A 16,771-nucleotide genomic window follows, 5' to 3' on the forward strand; every position below is an offset into this window, starting at 1 on the left:
TATAAAATCAAATTCATTTTTGTCAGGTAGATTTTATTGAATTTTGCTTAGTTATTAATTATTATTATTATTATTATTATTATTATTATTATTATTATTATTATTTAGTTTTTGATCAGTGCAAAAGGCGAATGTTAACACCAAAATGCTGATAAATCAAATTGCACAAATCCTAACAAAACAAATCATGAAAGCCTGAGATATTTCCTATTTAATATTCGCACTTTTTTATATATCTCCGTAGAGTTTTTTTTTTATTTTATTTTTTTAGTTTTTATTATTTAGTTTATTGTTTTATTTATTCATCAGTTCATTCAAAGGCTGAACTGAGTAAATGTGTCAAGAGTGGTTTCTTTACCCACTGTCTCCATTAGAGGGCGTTCAGTCAGCCCGGACTGAGTAGAAGCATTGGGTGCAGTAGGATTACACCAGTTTAAAAAAAACACACATTTGGGTCACGTCAAAGGAACCAGCACTAATATTAGAGGCTGCTGCTTTCAGAAGAGCTGCCAAGCAGCGCCGCATAAAGGCATCTTAGCCAGGGGATAGTCTGTCACAAGGACTGGAAAGCCAGGTTTTTCACGGGTGACATTTAACGTCACACGCGTTGTCAAGACGGAGGGGCTTCTCCGTGCGTAACGCAGATACGCTGGATCCACACTCCTCAAACCATGAGTACTTGCAAGTGTGTAATTTGAAGGCGACATATGCACTCTTCTGCAGATATGTCTTTCTTAACCATACCAAGCCAAGAGGGCCTTTTCAAAACGATTAAAACCAGCAAGTCGGCCGGAGAGGCGGAGGGTCATTCACGCACGGACGCCGCTGAGAAAAACGACGATGAGGAGGATGATGAGGACGATGATGACACCGATGATGTCCGGTTCATCCCCAGGTGTTCCCCGGTGCCCAGAAAGCGGGGCGCGTCCATCTTCGACGAGACAGCCGAGTACATGCGGATCCACCAGGCGCTCTCTGCAGGAAAGCGGGTCTCGTTCGCCGACACAACAGGTGGAGATCTGGTGGATGTGCGCGAATTCGCAGCCTTCGACTCGGACGAGGAAGACACCGCAAAGTGGCAGGAGGAGGAGGCGAAATACCGCAAAGCAGAGCGGGAGCCGACCTATCGAGTGCACCCGGAGTTCCACGTTCCCAGCGGCGGCGTCCTGCTACAGGCTGTGCGCTCCAACAAAGTGGAAGTTGAACGGATATCCCCATTAGAGGACGAGCCGCTTGCATTCAGTGGAGTAATTCGAGTCCTGAACATCTCCTTCCACAAAGCGGTGTACATCAGATCAACCATGGACAGCTGGGGCACTTACTTTGATCACCCTGCAGAGTACGTGTTTGGATCTAACGTCGACAACACTGATCAGTTCTCCTTTAAGCTGTCTTTTGCACCACCGTACACCACGCACGGCTCACGCATTGAGTTTGTCGTGCGCTATGAAACCTCGGTTGGTGATTACTGGGCCAATAACTTTTCCAGGAATTACGCTGTGACGCTGCTTTTGTCCTATGAAGATGATACAGCCCAGACCAGCACTGATATGGCACAAAAAAGAAGCATCCTGAAGAGTCCGAAAGTCTACAGGTAGCTGTTTTATGTGCCTGAAAGTAATCAGTTTTAAAGCTGCAGTGTGTGACTTTATAAAATATATGTTTTTTTTTAGTATATTGGTTAAAACTGTCACCATGTCGTTATGACAAAGATAATCCATGAAAAGATCAATCTCCTCCACCTCCTCCCTGAGCTGCTTTTGCCATCTGAAGAAATGCACCACTCCTAAGCAAAAACAACCAATCACAGCCAGGAGGAGGGTCTTAGTGCTGTCAATCAACCTCATATACTCTCATGTGTTAATGGTGGAGAAACAACTTACCATTACAGGAAAACTGTTTAGCCTAAGCATTCACAACAGACTCTGCTAGCCGCTGTGTAGCAGAGAGCAAAGGTGGAAGCAAGAGGGGAGAATGAGCATCACCACACAGAGGGTGATTGACAGCGCTAAGACCCTCCTAAAAGTTACATACTGCAGCTTAAATGTTGTGTTCCAGTTAGTTAGTGGGAACTCAGAACTGGGTTTGACATCAGACACGAGATGACAGTTTTGTAGTTAAGACGTCAGAGTTTCATTACGGTGACACCAATATGTCAGCAAAAAGTATGATTAAACAAAACAATCATGAAAAAACAATAGTTTAACACAGTTAACATGGTTGGTACACGGGGTGTGCTGTGGTGGCGCAGGGGTTAAGCACAACCCATGTATGGAGGCCTTAGTCCTTGACGCGGCCGTCGCAGGTCTTGCCCCGTCTCTCATTACCAACTTTCCTGTCAATTAACTATCAGATAAAGGCCACTAGAGCCAATAAAACCTTAAAAAATCATATAAAAAACATAGGTGGTGCACAAATAATAGGTTAATCTCTTCCTAGTGTTAGGTAAATATAAGATGTGAAACAACTTGTTTGCTGTAAATTCTGTGTTTATCTGCAGATGTTACTTTCACATAGTTAAAATAATGTGACACACTTAAATATCACTTTGCATTTCAAAATCCAATATATTTAAAAGTTTGCTACTCCTGTTAGGTTAAAATAAATAGCCTTATTAAAACCGGTACGATGTAAGGTAATCACAAATGATGCTAATAATAGGTATGTTACAAATTTAAACTAGCCTAGGGATAATGAAGCATCTGGTGTTGATCTGTTGGTATGGGGGAGCCCCAAATAAAAATCTGCATTGGGCCCCGCAAAGGTTTGGGTCGGCCCTGGCAATCATATTGACTCACATTGCCATGTGTGTCTAGTAAAATAAACATTTTTCCACCACATCTTACTACTATTGGTGCAAAGAGCGGTCATATTGAAACGAGAAGTCCACCTCACAAGTTGTAAGTGGGGGTAGTCAGAGTTGCTCCCAGTTTCCCAGTTGATTTTCCTGACTGGGAAGTTGGATTTTCCCAGTTCCAGGTAAAACTGGAACTCAGTATTACACCAGGGCTGTATGTTGTATGGGGCCTTGAGCAGAGTCTGCTTCCTCTTAAGAACATCACCAATAACAGCATTCAACACATATTTGTTGGAATATGAGAGAGGAGGACATATTTAACTGTCTGAGCTTAAAAGCAATAATCAATAGCTGGTTATTATTCGCTGAAACATGAACAAACCAAACTCAAACACAAATAAAATATTAAACTTGTAGAATCAAATTGTAACTATATAAACACAACAATCAAACCATTTAGATCATCAGTTGCACTCTATAAAATAAACCTGATAATTCTTCTTAAATCTTACATTTTAATATATATAAATAAATAAAGTAAATCTTTCAATGTTTACTTAATACTGTTGTCATTCTCAATAAATAAAACACTTTTTTTTCTGTTAAAATTGAAGTACAAATGGAAGACCCCTGATGATTTGATCTAGGCTTTGCTTCAGATATCCGTGAATTGAACAGTTCAGAGTTCACTGTTGGTCAAACTTAAATCGGCTTAAGAGCCTTTTGTCCGCCGTCCACTTTTTTTTGTCATTGATGCCAACAGGACAACTGAGCTGATTTCAGAAAATAGCTATATTTAGGAACTCGATGCCTTCCAAAAGTATTTAACCTTTTAACATTTTCCATATTCTACCAGCAACAAACCAAAACTTAAAAATATTTTATTGACATGTGTCTGATTAGGCCAACACAGTGTAGAGGACATTTGTGCAGTTGAAGAATAGAGAAATATAGTTTTTAAACTTTTTTAACTAAGAAAAATCTCAAAAGTGGACTTTTGTTATTAAGCCGCCCAGAATCAGTATTTGATCCTAAAGACAGCTGCAAGTCTTTAGGATTATGCTAAATTTAGAGGCTTAAATACATTTCCCCCATTCTGCTTTACAAAACAGCCCAGATTTAGTTTCCCTTTGGGATTAGTAAAGTATTTTTAAATGTGAATATTGTCAGTGTGAATGAGAAGCATCTGCTAGCAGCAGTTTTCAAGTGTTGCCAAAGATCCTCAAGTAGATTTTGTTCTGAACTTTGAATAGGCCATTCCAGCACATGCATGTTTGTATCTATGCTAAAATTAAAATACACACTGTGAACTCTGTTTATCTACTAGGTGACTTTTGATGACAGATGTTTGCATTGGATTTTATTAAGGTGGGTTATTTCTGAATACAAATAGATAATATATTTTTTAGGTTCTTTAAAAACAATGGGATTTTTTCCTTCATCTTCACAAGTAAAAGTTACTGTGTCTCTGTTTAAAACCTTTGAAAAACCGAATTGAAAATTTTTTAAAGGGGACCTATGCTGCAAACTTCACATTTTGCATGTTTTTATTCTTCCATTTGCTTCTAAAAACAACCCAAGTGCTTAAAAAACATCCAGCTTTTTTAAATAATTTTTTTAGCAACAATTTAATGTCTTTTTCATGTCTGGAAAACGAGCCATTTCCAAAACATCTCAATTGTTGAATCACAATTGATGGGCATTGTTACCTAGCAACCCAAGTGGAGCTATAGTACGTTTGGTGCTGTACAATGGCTCCTAGAAAAGACAAGTGTTTTGTTGTTGACTTACCATTCAGAAACTACTTGCTGCATTCTTGTTGGTTGTGTAAAAGGCTCTACTTCTGCTTTTCAAAGATCTTTGATTGCATAGTTACATTTACATGCCATTGTAAATGTTGAGTTGAGGAGGGCGTGGCTACAGGCAGCTTATTTGGATTTAAAGTGACAAGCCGCCCCAAAACAGCTGAAAATAGGCAGAACTGACCATTATCTGTAATGTAATGAATGTGTTGGCTCTATCCCAACCTGTTCAAGGAAACGTTACAGGTCAGTATTAGCTCCTAGATAGAGCGATCCCTGCAACACAGACACAGGGGCAGCAGCTACAGAGCAGTATCTCCTTACTAATACCCTTTGAGCCTTTCTGGCTAAAACGAGCATTCACCTCAGTAATCGACGCTTTGCCACGGAGGAACCCGAATCCAAATTGTGACGTATATTCAGACAACACGAAAGGCATGTTTCTTTGAATTTCTTATTTCTGTTTCAGTTTTTTCCACTTGCCCGGGAAGAGATTTTTCGGAAAGCTCACACCCTGCGCTGAATGCCAGTGGCCCGCGTGGTGTGTGACGCGATGAAAATAGGAAAAGGGCAGGTGTCGTTTTCAGTCCTGGCGTTTCCCCTCACACTAAAATTTAACTCTGACCTTTTCTATGACTCATAAGGGAGTTGAGCAATTTCAAAGGAATTGCCCCACATGTAATTAAGAGGCTGCAGTCTATCAAAGCCAAATAATCCTCTTATTTATTGTAACATCATGATAGATGGTAGATCTTGCTGTGGTAAAGGTCCCTCATCGTCTTAGCGACACATAAAGAGGATCAAACAGTTCATAAACTGATAGCCATCATGTACATTTTCACTTCTGCAGCTGCTTGGCGATAGTTTCTGATGGCTTATCCAATACAGATTAAGATAATTGATGAATGCATAATTTATGAAATTATCTAAAATATTTAGGTAATCCTGAATTTGTCTGATTATTATTTCTCTTGCGTAAAAGAATGAAACATTCAAACTTAGCTAACAGATATATATAAATGTGATATAAATCAAATTCACACACACCTGCCCTCATGGCTTCAGCAAGCTATTTTTTCCTTCAATGTCATGCTCAGGTTCAAGGGACAGACCAGACATTCGTCTTAACTCGGACATACTCTGGAAATGCAACGTTAAACTTTGTAACCAAGCCGGTAAAACTCAAATTACATTATTCTAAAAGTCAGAAATCTTCAACAATAAGTTTGATTCTGTAATTAAATCAGTTTAAAAGTATTGAAATGATTTATTGAATTGCATAAATCATAGTTTCACATAAATCTTGGTCATATATTGTATGGATCATGTTTTTAAATCATAGAAGGCAGACCATGGAATAAAACACAAGAAGCTCCTGCAGCTCTTGTCACATGCGTGTCACACGTCTTCAGTTTTTGGCATGCTTAGCTCGGGCTCTTGGCAACGTGGCGTCGCCCCGTCGTTTGAAAACCCGTGGACAACATTCCTGTTTCAAAGTGTTTGTTTTTATTTAGCTCCGTCAGCGACTGCTCTCCATACATTCATTTCTGGCATTTAACAACCAGCAGGTGTTTCTCAAAAACCCCCTTACAAATATTTAAAACATTTTGTGTTCCACTAAACAGCACGTATTTTGAGACATATTGGCTAACATTCATGCTGATTTTTACCATATGTGGCCTGGATTATATCAGATTATATCTCAAATTTGCCTATTCTTCTGTAGAGAAATGCGGCTTTATGACTCAAATATATAACATTTATCATCAAGAGGTTGGTTAGAGGTTCATAATCAGTCATATTTAAAAATATATTCTAATGTTTACTTAGCAAAATTTAATCTGTAGGAAGTTTAATCTATTATGCAACCACAGTAATAGGAAAGTTAATCGTCCTCAAAATTTATAGGGTTTTATGCGTTTTGTATGTATGTTTTATTTTATCATTATTCATTTTCACCACAACTGAGAAAATTTTAAAAAATTGCTCATTATGTGCTTTCTTTTCTTGCAGCCTGACATCAGAGGAAGATCAGGAGGAAGGAGAAGGTACTGAATAAACATCCACACAAATTGTTGCTTCATCATCTTATTTATTGAAGAAATTTTTAAAATATGTTGCTACATAAATGTTGACAGTGATTTATGCTATGTTATATATAACTTTGTATTATTCTCACATGCTTTTCTTCATTTGATGTTTTTATAGCATTCAGGGTTTCCGTATGGTAGTAAAAGGTAGCAAATTAAATTAGCTCAAATTAAGGCCAGTAAAAGGTAAGAAGTAACTAAAGGTAGTAAAAAGTAGTCAATTTTTCATCATCCCTTCAAAATATTTAAAATTTTTCATTGATGCTCACTTATTGTTTTAAGTTTGTTTTACTAAAATCTGTATAAAAAATTATAATTACCGTACTGGCAGGACCTGAGCTGTCACTGATAGACACCAAGCTGCTGTGCTCATGCGTTGTGTTGGAACTGCCTAACGTGTTGAGACCAGCTAGTCATTTTCCGCTTCGCCATGGGAAAATCTAAGTTTTCACAACTCTAGCTCGGTGATCCGAGATTCAAAGACTAGGAATGACCGAAAGGCGTTTTGTAAAGTATGCAGGAAAAAAATCTAAATTTAACCTGGAATGGGACGGTGATCAAATCACACCGACCGGAGCATCCACCATTCATCAGCAGCGGATTCCTGAGCGGGTTGAGGCTCCACCATGGAGCAGATCCCGTTTTGTTTTTTGGTGCCAGACGAAGCGATGTAACTTCAAACTCAAGCTCAGCTACGAGCTAAAAGTTTTACCAGCGATGGACGGGAGCTGCAGACAGGCAGCAAAACTCTTCCATTTTCACCAGAGGTTGTTGTCGTGTAAACAGGGCCAAAGATTGTAATTAGAATGTCTTCATGTAAATGTGTTAGAAATGGAACAAAAAATCCATTTTCGTTGGATCATTGTCATGTAAACAGGGCCTAAAGCTCAGAGCTGAGCTGCTCTGAACACCGCAGCAGCTACAGTAAGTTAAATAACACCAACTGCACCACTAACAACAGATTGCAGTGTGAACATAGTCACAAGTGAAAATTTCACTGCCATGGGCTTTTTGCACGTACGGCGCTGACGTCACATCCGTATGAGCGAAATGCGGCTTTCTTGTTTCCGCTTTGAGTTACCATGACAGCTAGAAAAGACAAAGTCGTATTTCAGACGCAAATAAAGCAATACCGTGAACATTGCTGTCTTCCTAATATAATGGGCTTTTAAGTTTTCACGGATTTCCAAACGATCCTGAATTAAGAAGACGGTGGCTTGTAAATATTCGTTGCTACCAATTAAAGCTAACGCCGCACAGCAAAGTTTGCAGCCTTCACTTCACTCCGGATCAACTTCTGCAGCCTAAAACTACCGGGGGGAGACGGATGGTAAATAAAGGAGCCGTTTCTGTGTTATTTCCATGGAATCACTTCTGTATTCAGCCTGAAAGAGCGAATTTATGGGAAGGAGAGAGCAGACCAGAGCCAGACAGCCGAGCAACTGATGTGTCTGTACAAACTGCTGTAAACACCGTCCTATTTGAGCTCTTAACAAGAAGCATGCAAAAGTAATAAAACGAAATAACACGGAAACCTTAAAGAAAATGGTAGCACAACAACTTTGAACCTGAACAGCCAGCTGAATTCAAACTCTGACACCAGAGCTGCTCTACTGTTAAGCTATGGGGCTTGTTGTGCTTCCTGCTTCGGAAGCAAAAAGCCTGAACCGTAAACGTTTCCCACACAAAGGGCAACACATCTAGTCCTTAACAGTTTCATGTTTTCAGGCTTGATGTTTTTTTTGGGATTATAAAATGATCATCTGAACACAGCGGTGGTTGATTAGCTAATTTAAACAGCTGCTCTAATTGTAACAATGATCTGACAGAGTTGGTGTGTTGGTCACCGAAACACTGAATTTCACATGGACATTTGTTTATTTAAACTTTTTAATGACCTGTAAAATATAAAAACCTTGAACCTTGTTATTGAGTTGTCCTAGTGTTGACAATTAGTAGCAAATTAATATTCTATTGAGAATAAAACATCAGCTTGTGAAATTGGAATGCCATAGCATTTTACTGATATTCTTTAAAAAAAATATATATATATATCCTAAGTGTTATGGATTTAGGACAAGCACTAAAAATAGTGCTTTCTGTTTTTAACATGTAATGTTTTGGTCAAGATAAAGTCACAGTAAGTAGGATAAAGTTTACATGAGCCGTCATCTTACATGAGTCAGTGCACCGATTGCAGCTTTCTCGCAGATCATAGATTATCAATCTATAAAAAGTTTGACCTGCCGATTTCAGTTTTAGCTAGTGCCATTTTTTTTATTGAAATGTCGCTAAATATAGAAAGAAAGTCTCTGAGTTGGTAACAGTGGGGTCACTATTGAAAACTACAAGCTTGCAGATATGACCTGGTGGACCGGTCTATCAGTCAAACCTCTCACTGCAGAGCAGGAGAGGAAAGTGGCTGATTTTTAGATCTTTGCTGAAGTAGAAAAGATCAGAGAATGAGATTGGCTTCACGTAAATATCGACCGATCATCGCTCTCCCAAAATTGAGAAAATCGGCGCGAAATTTCCTTGATTTTCTGTTGGTAGTAAAAATATTGTAGAGGTAGTAAAAAAGGTAGTAAAAAGTAGCAAGTTCAACTCTGGGAGTCCTGTCTAAACCCTGGTATTGTTTTTTCCTGTTTTCATCTCTAATCTTTGAGTTTATTTCTTCTGTTTCACATCAACAGAGGAACCAGAGAGTTTAACAGCAGAACTAGTCAGGCCATCAGCTGCGTGTCCAGTCATCATTCATCCTGAGATCGATGTGGAGGTAAGGATAAAAGGAAGAGAAGAAGAAATTAACTCAACGCAAAAGTACAACGGATCATGCAGTAGATTACAAATTCAAACTTTACAAGTAGTAAGATAAAGCCATTCACTTTATTAGTTAGAATCATGGATCTAAAACATTTCAGTTCAACTTTAAGAAACATATCATCTCTGGTTTGGTTGTTTATATTGTTCACAGCTCATTGAAGCGTCAGCGACAACTTAGGTAATGTCTCACTTCTCACGCCTGCAGCACGTCTTCTATTGTTTTCTATTCGTTTCATGTTGCATGCTCTTTGGGGTTTTTGGCGTTTGCAATATGTCTGTGTCTTTGCAGAATAATGACCATAGACGGAACTAAAAAACTTAAAACTGAGATTATAGAGTAAGGCATTTTTTTCAGAAATAAACTAACAATAAACTTTATGTCACCTTGTTTAAAGAACGGATCTGATTGCGTCCATTGTGTTTGTTACTTCACTCAGTATCCACATGCATGCTTTCTGCATTATATCACGACTTGATGCTAGGTTTTTTGGTTGTCCTGAAGGTGGGGCTGGACAATATGGTTGAAAAAATGTACCACTGTATAAGCGTTTAATATCAGTCTATATCAATAAATATTGATTAGTTTTGTGTTTGTTTTAAATATCTAAAATACTACTTAACTGGTGGTGCGACCTTTTTCCATTTTATCCACAGTTTTAACTTCTGTAGTTTTAATCAGTTAAGAGGCAACTGGTAACGGCCGCTGGGCCAGTTACTCAGCAGGTAATTGCTAGGTAACCAAAGAATGAGTGAGTTGCTAGGTAACCAAAGAGTGAGTGAGTTAGTTCATGCCACCAACTTTGCTTAGCTAGCTGCTAGAGGTTGAGCAGCTAGTCCTTCCTCTGCCTACATCTCCCAGAATGCTGTGCGGTCCTGGATCAGAGTTCAATAAAATTATTGAATATTCTGTCATATGTATTATCTGTTGATATTTTAAGAGTGTCTATCACGATATATATTGTTATTGATTTATTGTCCAGCCATAACTGGAGGATCTTTTTTCTTATTGTTTTGTTTTTTGCGACTGTTTAATTGATTTAGCAGTGGTTGTTACTATAAAGTGACTTCAAGTCAACCTGAACCCTGAATAGTTGGGAGTATTTATGAATCATAGAATCTTAATTTACAGAAATTTGAGTTGGAAATGGAAATTGTTTTTAGACTTTAAAACATTTCACACTTCTGACCTTTGTGGTTTATTTTTCTCCTTAACAACCTTCTAATCCAGGGGTGTCAAACTCCAGTCCTCGAGGGCCGCTGTCCTGCAACTTTTAGATGTGCCTCTGCTGCACCACACCTGAATAGAATAATTAGGTCATTAGAAAGGCTGGGAGAACTGATCTACACAAGGAGGAGGTAATTAAGACATTTAATTTCAGTGTTTTGTAGCTGTGGCACATCTAAAAACTGCAGGACTGCGGCCCTCGAGGACTGGAGTTTGACACCTGTGTTCTAATCTGTTCGACATTTTCTGTCTTTTACGGCCCGATACCATCCAACTTTAGTTGCTTTAGACCCGTCAAGATTCAAGACTGCTTCATCATCAAATTGATGTTTTGGTGACGAGAAATTGGGATTATTTGTAAACTGTTTGTGACACAGATACCGATTTCGTGTTTCCCTACTATTGCTTTGTTTGCTACAAATCACAACAATAACAAATACATTTTTGTTGTGTTTTTCTGTGTTCTGGGTAAAATTACAGGTTTGCAATGTTGTAACTTTGGAGTTTTAGTCGTATATCAACCATGTCGTAATTTTTACCAGCCAAGACATTTCATACCTGCCTGACAACTGGTGATTTAAAGTTTTTCTTTTTACTTTTTAGTCATTGTCTATAAAAAATTTAGTTAGTTAGTTAGTTATGAAATGTATTTATTTCATTAGAAACATAACAATTATATACAATAGAAAAAATATACTGTACATATCAATAAAATGAAAGGCAGCAGAAAGAAGAAAATAATCGTATAATAATTGCCAGTTTTATCCCAAAAATATATTTAAACACTAAAACAAATGTAGTTTACATTAATGCTGTATTTGGTTTACGCCCATGTGTCGTTCTGGTGTCTGAGTTGTATAATAATAGTTACTATAAGTGGAGCAAATGATGTGATGTTTCCTTAAAATGTAACAAAAATATTTTAAAAATTTCTCTCATTCAATTTAAACGTTTATTTTTATAACTTTCGGTGTTGTTAAAAACAATCTGTCATTGGATGTTTTTTTATATCTCTGTACGTAAAAATGATCATAAACGTCTTTCTAGAGGTTGTATTTTGATCTGTTCAGTTTTTTAATAAATGAAAGGCAAACATAAAACTAATGTTTATATTTTTATAAAATGGATTGATTTTTAATTCATTTTAACAAGAGGTCCTACTATTTACGATTTGGAGAACCGACCTTTTCTCACCTGCACTTTTTATGTCTTTACGTCTTCACCGTCACACTGTCAGCATGAAGTTTATGAAAAGCATTGGTGTGTTTTAAAATGCTTTTCTGTTGATTTGAAATCATTTCTCTGCTGTGAGCTTTCATTGTTTTTTTTCGTTTACTTTAACAGAAACCCGTTCACCAGTCCGGTCCCTCCGCCACATCTCACCACAGGCCACTATCTACCGGCGCCACACCGTCCACACCCGCTGCACCTTCAGCATCCTCCAAACCCGACCTTCAGTCCAATTCTGCCTTTGCACTCAAACCAGATAAGTCTCAGCCTTCGCATTTACTCCACCGGGTGCGCGAGAAAGAAACACCAGAGCAGTCTGTGCACAGCCGTCCCGCTGCGTCGCCGTCTCCCTCACGTCCTTCATCTCAAGAACCCGAACAGAGATCAGACGAGTCTCAGGCTGACAGAGTGGAAACTCTTCCTCGCTTCTGTCCTCTGTCAGCAGCAGGAGACAAGCGCATGGCTGCTGAGTGTGTCTCCTGTTCCAGTCTGATGGAAGAAGTCCTTGTACAATTCAGCCAACAAGAAAGGCTTTTAGAAATGTCCACAAAATCTGCAGAACGTCAGGCAGACAGAAGACCTGCAGCTGAGACTCGTGCATCTTTGGAAGAGGAGGATGAAGGTAGACCCTCAGCGAACGCCGCTGAGCCGAGCCAAGACGCCGCTCCTCACTCTGCCTCATTTGACGATCCACTAAGCCTGATGTCTGAAGACGAAGACTACAGCATCGATCTAAAGCCGTACATCTTCTTGCTGGGTGTTTCCCTCTCTCTGGTGTGGTGGAAACTCGTTAGTAGAGGGTAGAGAAGCTGCTCAATAAACCGGAGAAGGAGCCATCTTTGTCTTTATATCTTTATTTGAAGCGTTCAAAGACTCTGGTCAGAGAAGCAGAAACCCGATGTAAGTGTTTCACACAGTTATTTATACACACACACGCACAAGTATGAGATGAAGAACAAAAGAAAATCAGAAGAGAAACAGGCCCGTATAGGGGTACAATGATACCAAACATCTATTTGAGCCTGTTTCTTACACTTTATTTAGAAACTCGTCTGCATGCTTGAGCTGAGTAAAGGAAATCAAACGGACACATTTAAAGTTTTCCGCTACACTAGTGATGCACTTCGGCTGCTTCTGGTTCTTCTGGATTTGCTCCAAAGGTTCAGTCTGATCTGCTGTCAAGCGAAGTGCCTTTTAATGATTCCAAAAAGAAGCCAATGAGTTCAATAACGCTCACGTCTCTAGATTTGGTGCAAAATTCAGACATACAGAGGCTCATAAAAGTGTTTATCCCCGTTCAGCTGTTTCACATTTTGTTACGTTGCAAAAACACAAAATCTTACCAAATATTTCTGATCTAGTTTCTATTTTAGTACACTTGAAATGAGACAAAACTAACTTACAATCAGGATATAAGAGCTTATTTTAGGTAAATAATCCTGCAAATTATTTCATTTATAACAAAACTTTTACATGTTATACAAGCTAAAACGTTTTCATCAATATTAAGGAATTATTGACCCAAATTTCTAGCTAAAAAGTTACTTGGTTTTTCTTATTTCTAGTGTGAGATTGAATGTTTTTGCAGTGTGTGCTACAACTACAGTGCAAACTTCAAACTATTTCTTTGGGATTTTATGTGATGGATCAACACAAAGTAGTGGATTACGGTAAAGTGGATTCATGCAGAGATGCAGAGGAGCTAGTCAGAGCTAAAGAGGAGACGGATGAAGCTAAATAACGTGAGGAAATCTGCAGGAAGCTGTGAAATACTTCAGATCAGGGCAGAGTTGACCTTCCACCTGAACATAGAGCCAGAGATCAAATGATCAGAGCAAATTCATGTCTTAGCTAAATCCACTTACGGATTTGTTGCAAGACTCAAAAACTGAGATTTCCTTCAAATCTGAGTTTCATCTGTTTTGCTTAGATTCATTTTCAGATTCTCGTTTGAAAATAATAAAACGATGCATGATTTTATGAACTACTTTATTTAGATCAAAATATGTTGAAGTTTGTCACTTTAATTTAACCAAAATATGGAAAATCTAATGGGGAATGAAGACTTTTGCAGGCTTACGCCATGTATGTAGCAGAATAGCAAAAGGAAAGCACAATTGTTTTCTGTAGACAATCGATGAATTATCTTTTCTTGTTGTGTGAAAATATTAATAGTGTATCATGTGATATTGTTTAGTTAGTGTTAAGATGCACTTTTTATTGCAATCATTGTGTGTAGCACAGGTTCAGGTATTAAAAGATGAATATAGCCAGTAAAATTAAAAGTGACGCCAGTGAGAAAGTGCCTTAAAGTCTTTAATTGATTTCTGTTTTATCTATAAAACATCTTTGTTTTGTAGAGAACATTCACTCTTAAAAAAACAGCACCTTCTAAAGTGTTATTATTATTATTTCTTCCCCTAACGTCCTCATGCGTTTCAGAATTACATTAAAAGTTGATCTTAGTAAGACTGTTTATTTTGTCAGAAAAGGCAAGAAAAATGCAGGATTGTTACCTTTTTATGCTAACAATATTTAGTCTCTGACCAAAACAGCTAATCAAGCAAATATGGAAATCTCACATAATTCACTTTATTTTTAGCAGATATTTTGCCAAATGTTTTCCAAAGAGGTGTGACTATGCACCACAGCTAATTTTTGCGTTAGCCGGCAACTTTTTGCTCCCCAGTTAGGAATCCAAAATGGCTGCCATGTGTTCAGAAACTGCTGCTGTGATAAATTGTTTTGTATCTCACACAATGTCTGTTATTGAACATCCAGTTTCATGTTTTGAATGAGAAATACATTATTGTCTTCCATCGCTAATTTTATTTAGCTTGACTGGTTTTCCAACTGCAACAAGGTCAAGTTGGGTGATATTTAGATCAAACCTCTGACGTCTGAGGTAAATGTAACAAGAACTAGCCACTCAATGTGCATCACAGCATGCTAGCTGCTAAAACTAATGGACCCAGCATCCAGCATAACTATAAAAGCTTGTGATTTGCCTCTAACTGGTGCTAGTTTGTCTCTTTACCTGAACTTTTTTGACACACTTAAAGGTTGAGCGAATGCTGAAGCCTTTGGGTGTAATGGTGCAATAAATTGAGAATATATTTTTACATTTTAATCTCATGGGAGAACTCTTCTGAGTGCTTATGCAGACAAAGCTTTACACCTGGCAGTGACTCAAACGAGGGATAACGACACTCCTCCGTCTTTTCTAAATATGGTCTCTAATGCATCCAGAATATCAAGATGGCAGCAACCAGCTGCCAGAAAGTTACGTTTTAAAATGGTCCACATGTCGTTGGCGACGCGTACTTTTTTATTTTAAGTTGTGGAGTATTACATTTTCAGTGTGGCACGAAATCTTGAAATAGTTTTGTTTTCAAAGTGCATGAAAATGACTTTGCCTCAGTCACTAGTAAATAATGTCAGCTTACGGAAAATATCGGAATTAGAAGTGATATCGATGATGGGAATTCCAGTTGATTCATGCCAGTAAACTCTCGATGTTGTTGCACCAAACTGTACAACTCTGTTTTGTGAACCTCACAAATGAATTTAAGCACAAAGTCAAATGTTTGAAGTGGTGAACGTTTTTGCAACGTCCCAAAATTAAACCTGATCCAATCCCCTCTTGTCTGACCTGATTGTCTTCATGTGTTTTCCAAAATATGTTTGTTTAGCTTAATGCAGAGACGTGGCATTGTTGTGCAGAGCGGAATAGACCGGAGTCACTTTTAAAATAACGCCAGCGTCTGCAGAGCGCGCTGCGTTTCCTGAACACAAACTGCAACATGAGCTGCAGAAGAAAGCCAAAGGTCACACATTGCATTGAAGTCGCAGTATCCTGCAGCGCCTCAGGCTTTGTAAGCTGAGAGACGGATATGAAGGCTGAAAAACAAACCAGGATTATAATCTGAAATGTCATGGACGGCTTCAGATGATAAAAAAAAACAACTGATGCTAAAGGGCTTTAATTGTCCTCTTGTTTATTTTGTTGTTTGTGTTTCAGTCAGTTAATGATGCTAATTTAATCCATTCTTTGGATTATTGGCGTGTGTGTGTGTGTGTGTGTGTGTGTGTGTTTGGCCTTTAAATAAAATTATGAACTATCTTCACTTTTTCAGACTTTCACAGAAAAATCAGAAGATTCATTTTCAAAAAGAAGTGCAGCATTTAAATTGCTGCTTCAGCTACAGAAAGATATCAACAGTATATGCTCAATAAATAATTTAAATAAAAACAATCTAGATAATTGAAATCTATGTTACATTTTGACACAAAATTATTATTTTTTGATGTTTGGCATGACTAATTCACAGTTAAATCTGTTTTTCCTCTTTATTTTCAAGTGTGGCAGAGTTAGTTTGTTCCGAATTACAGCTAATTTAATCTGTTCTGTACTATTCTTTGGATTACACTAGTGTTTATGCGTTTGGTTTTAAATAAAATTATTTACTAGTCCACTTTTTTTGGACTTTTGCAGAAAAATCAGAAGAGATTATTTTTGGAAAAGTAGTAAAAGTTTAAGCAGAATTTAAATTGACTTCAGATGAACTTTATGAACAGTGAATACAGTAACAGTGAATCTAGACAACTGAAATCTAAGTAACACTTCCACACAACATTGTTATTTTTAGATGTTTGGCCTGATTAACTCAGTTAAATCTGTTTTTCTTCTTTATTTTCAAGTGTCAGAGTTGGTTTATTTCATTATTGACAATAACAATCATGACAGGATGTTTTGAATTATGTGTAATTTTCTTTCTACAATTGTTTGCCACTTTTGTGTTGG

General features: G+C 37.9%; 1 protein-coding gene across 2 annotated transcripts; it reads left to right on the top strand.

Moving 5' to 3' along the window:
* The first annotated feature begins 114 nt into the window (after positions 1–114).
* Positions 115–13,342, top strand: ppp1r3f (protein phosphatase 1 regulatory subunit 3F). Of its 2 annotated transcripts, XM_023331421.1 has the most exons (5): positions 115–1,594; positions 6,613–6,647; positions 9,383–9,465; positions 9,664–9,690; positions 12,082–12,169. In XM_023331421.1, the coding sequence occupies exons 1-4, from the start codon at positions 708–710 to the stop codon at positions 9,688–9,690; spliced, it is 1,032 nt and encodes a 343-aa protein (XP_023187189.1). In that variant the 5' UTR covers positions 115–707; the 3' UTR covers positions 12,082–12,169. The 2 variants fall into 2 exon arrangements, with proteins under 2 accessions (XP_023187189.1, XP_023187181.1); XM_023331413.1 differs by lacking the exon at positions 9,664–9,690 and having other exon boundaries at positions 12,082–13,342.
* The last annotated feature ends 3,429 nt before the right edge of the window (positions 13,343–16,771 follow it).

This window comes from Xiphophorus maculatus, chromosome 1 (genome assembly GCF_002775205.1).
Source record: "Xiphophorus maculatus strain JP 163 A chromosome 1, X_maculatus-5.0-male, whole genome shotgun sequence".
NCBI classification, from domain to species: Eukaryota; Metazoa; Chordata; class Actinopteri; order Cyprinodontiformes; family Poeciliidae; genus Xiphophorus; species Xiphophorus maculatus.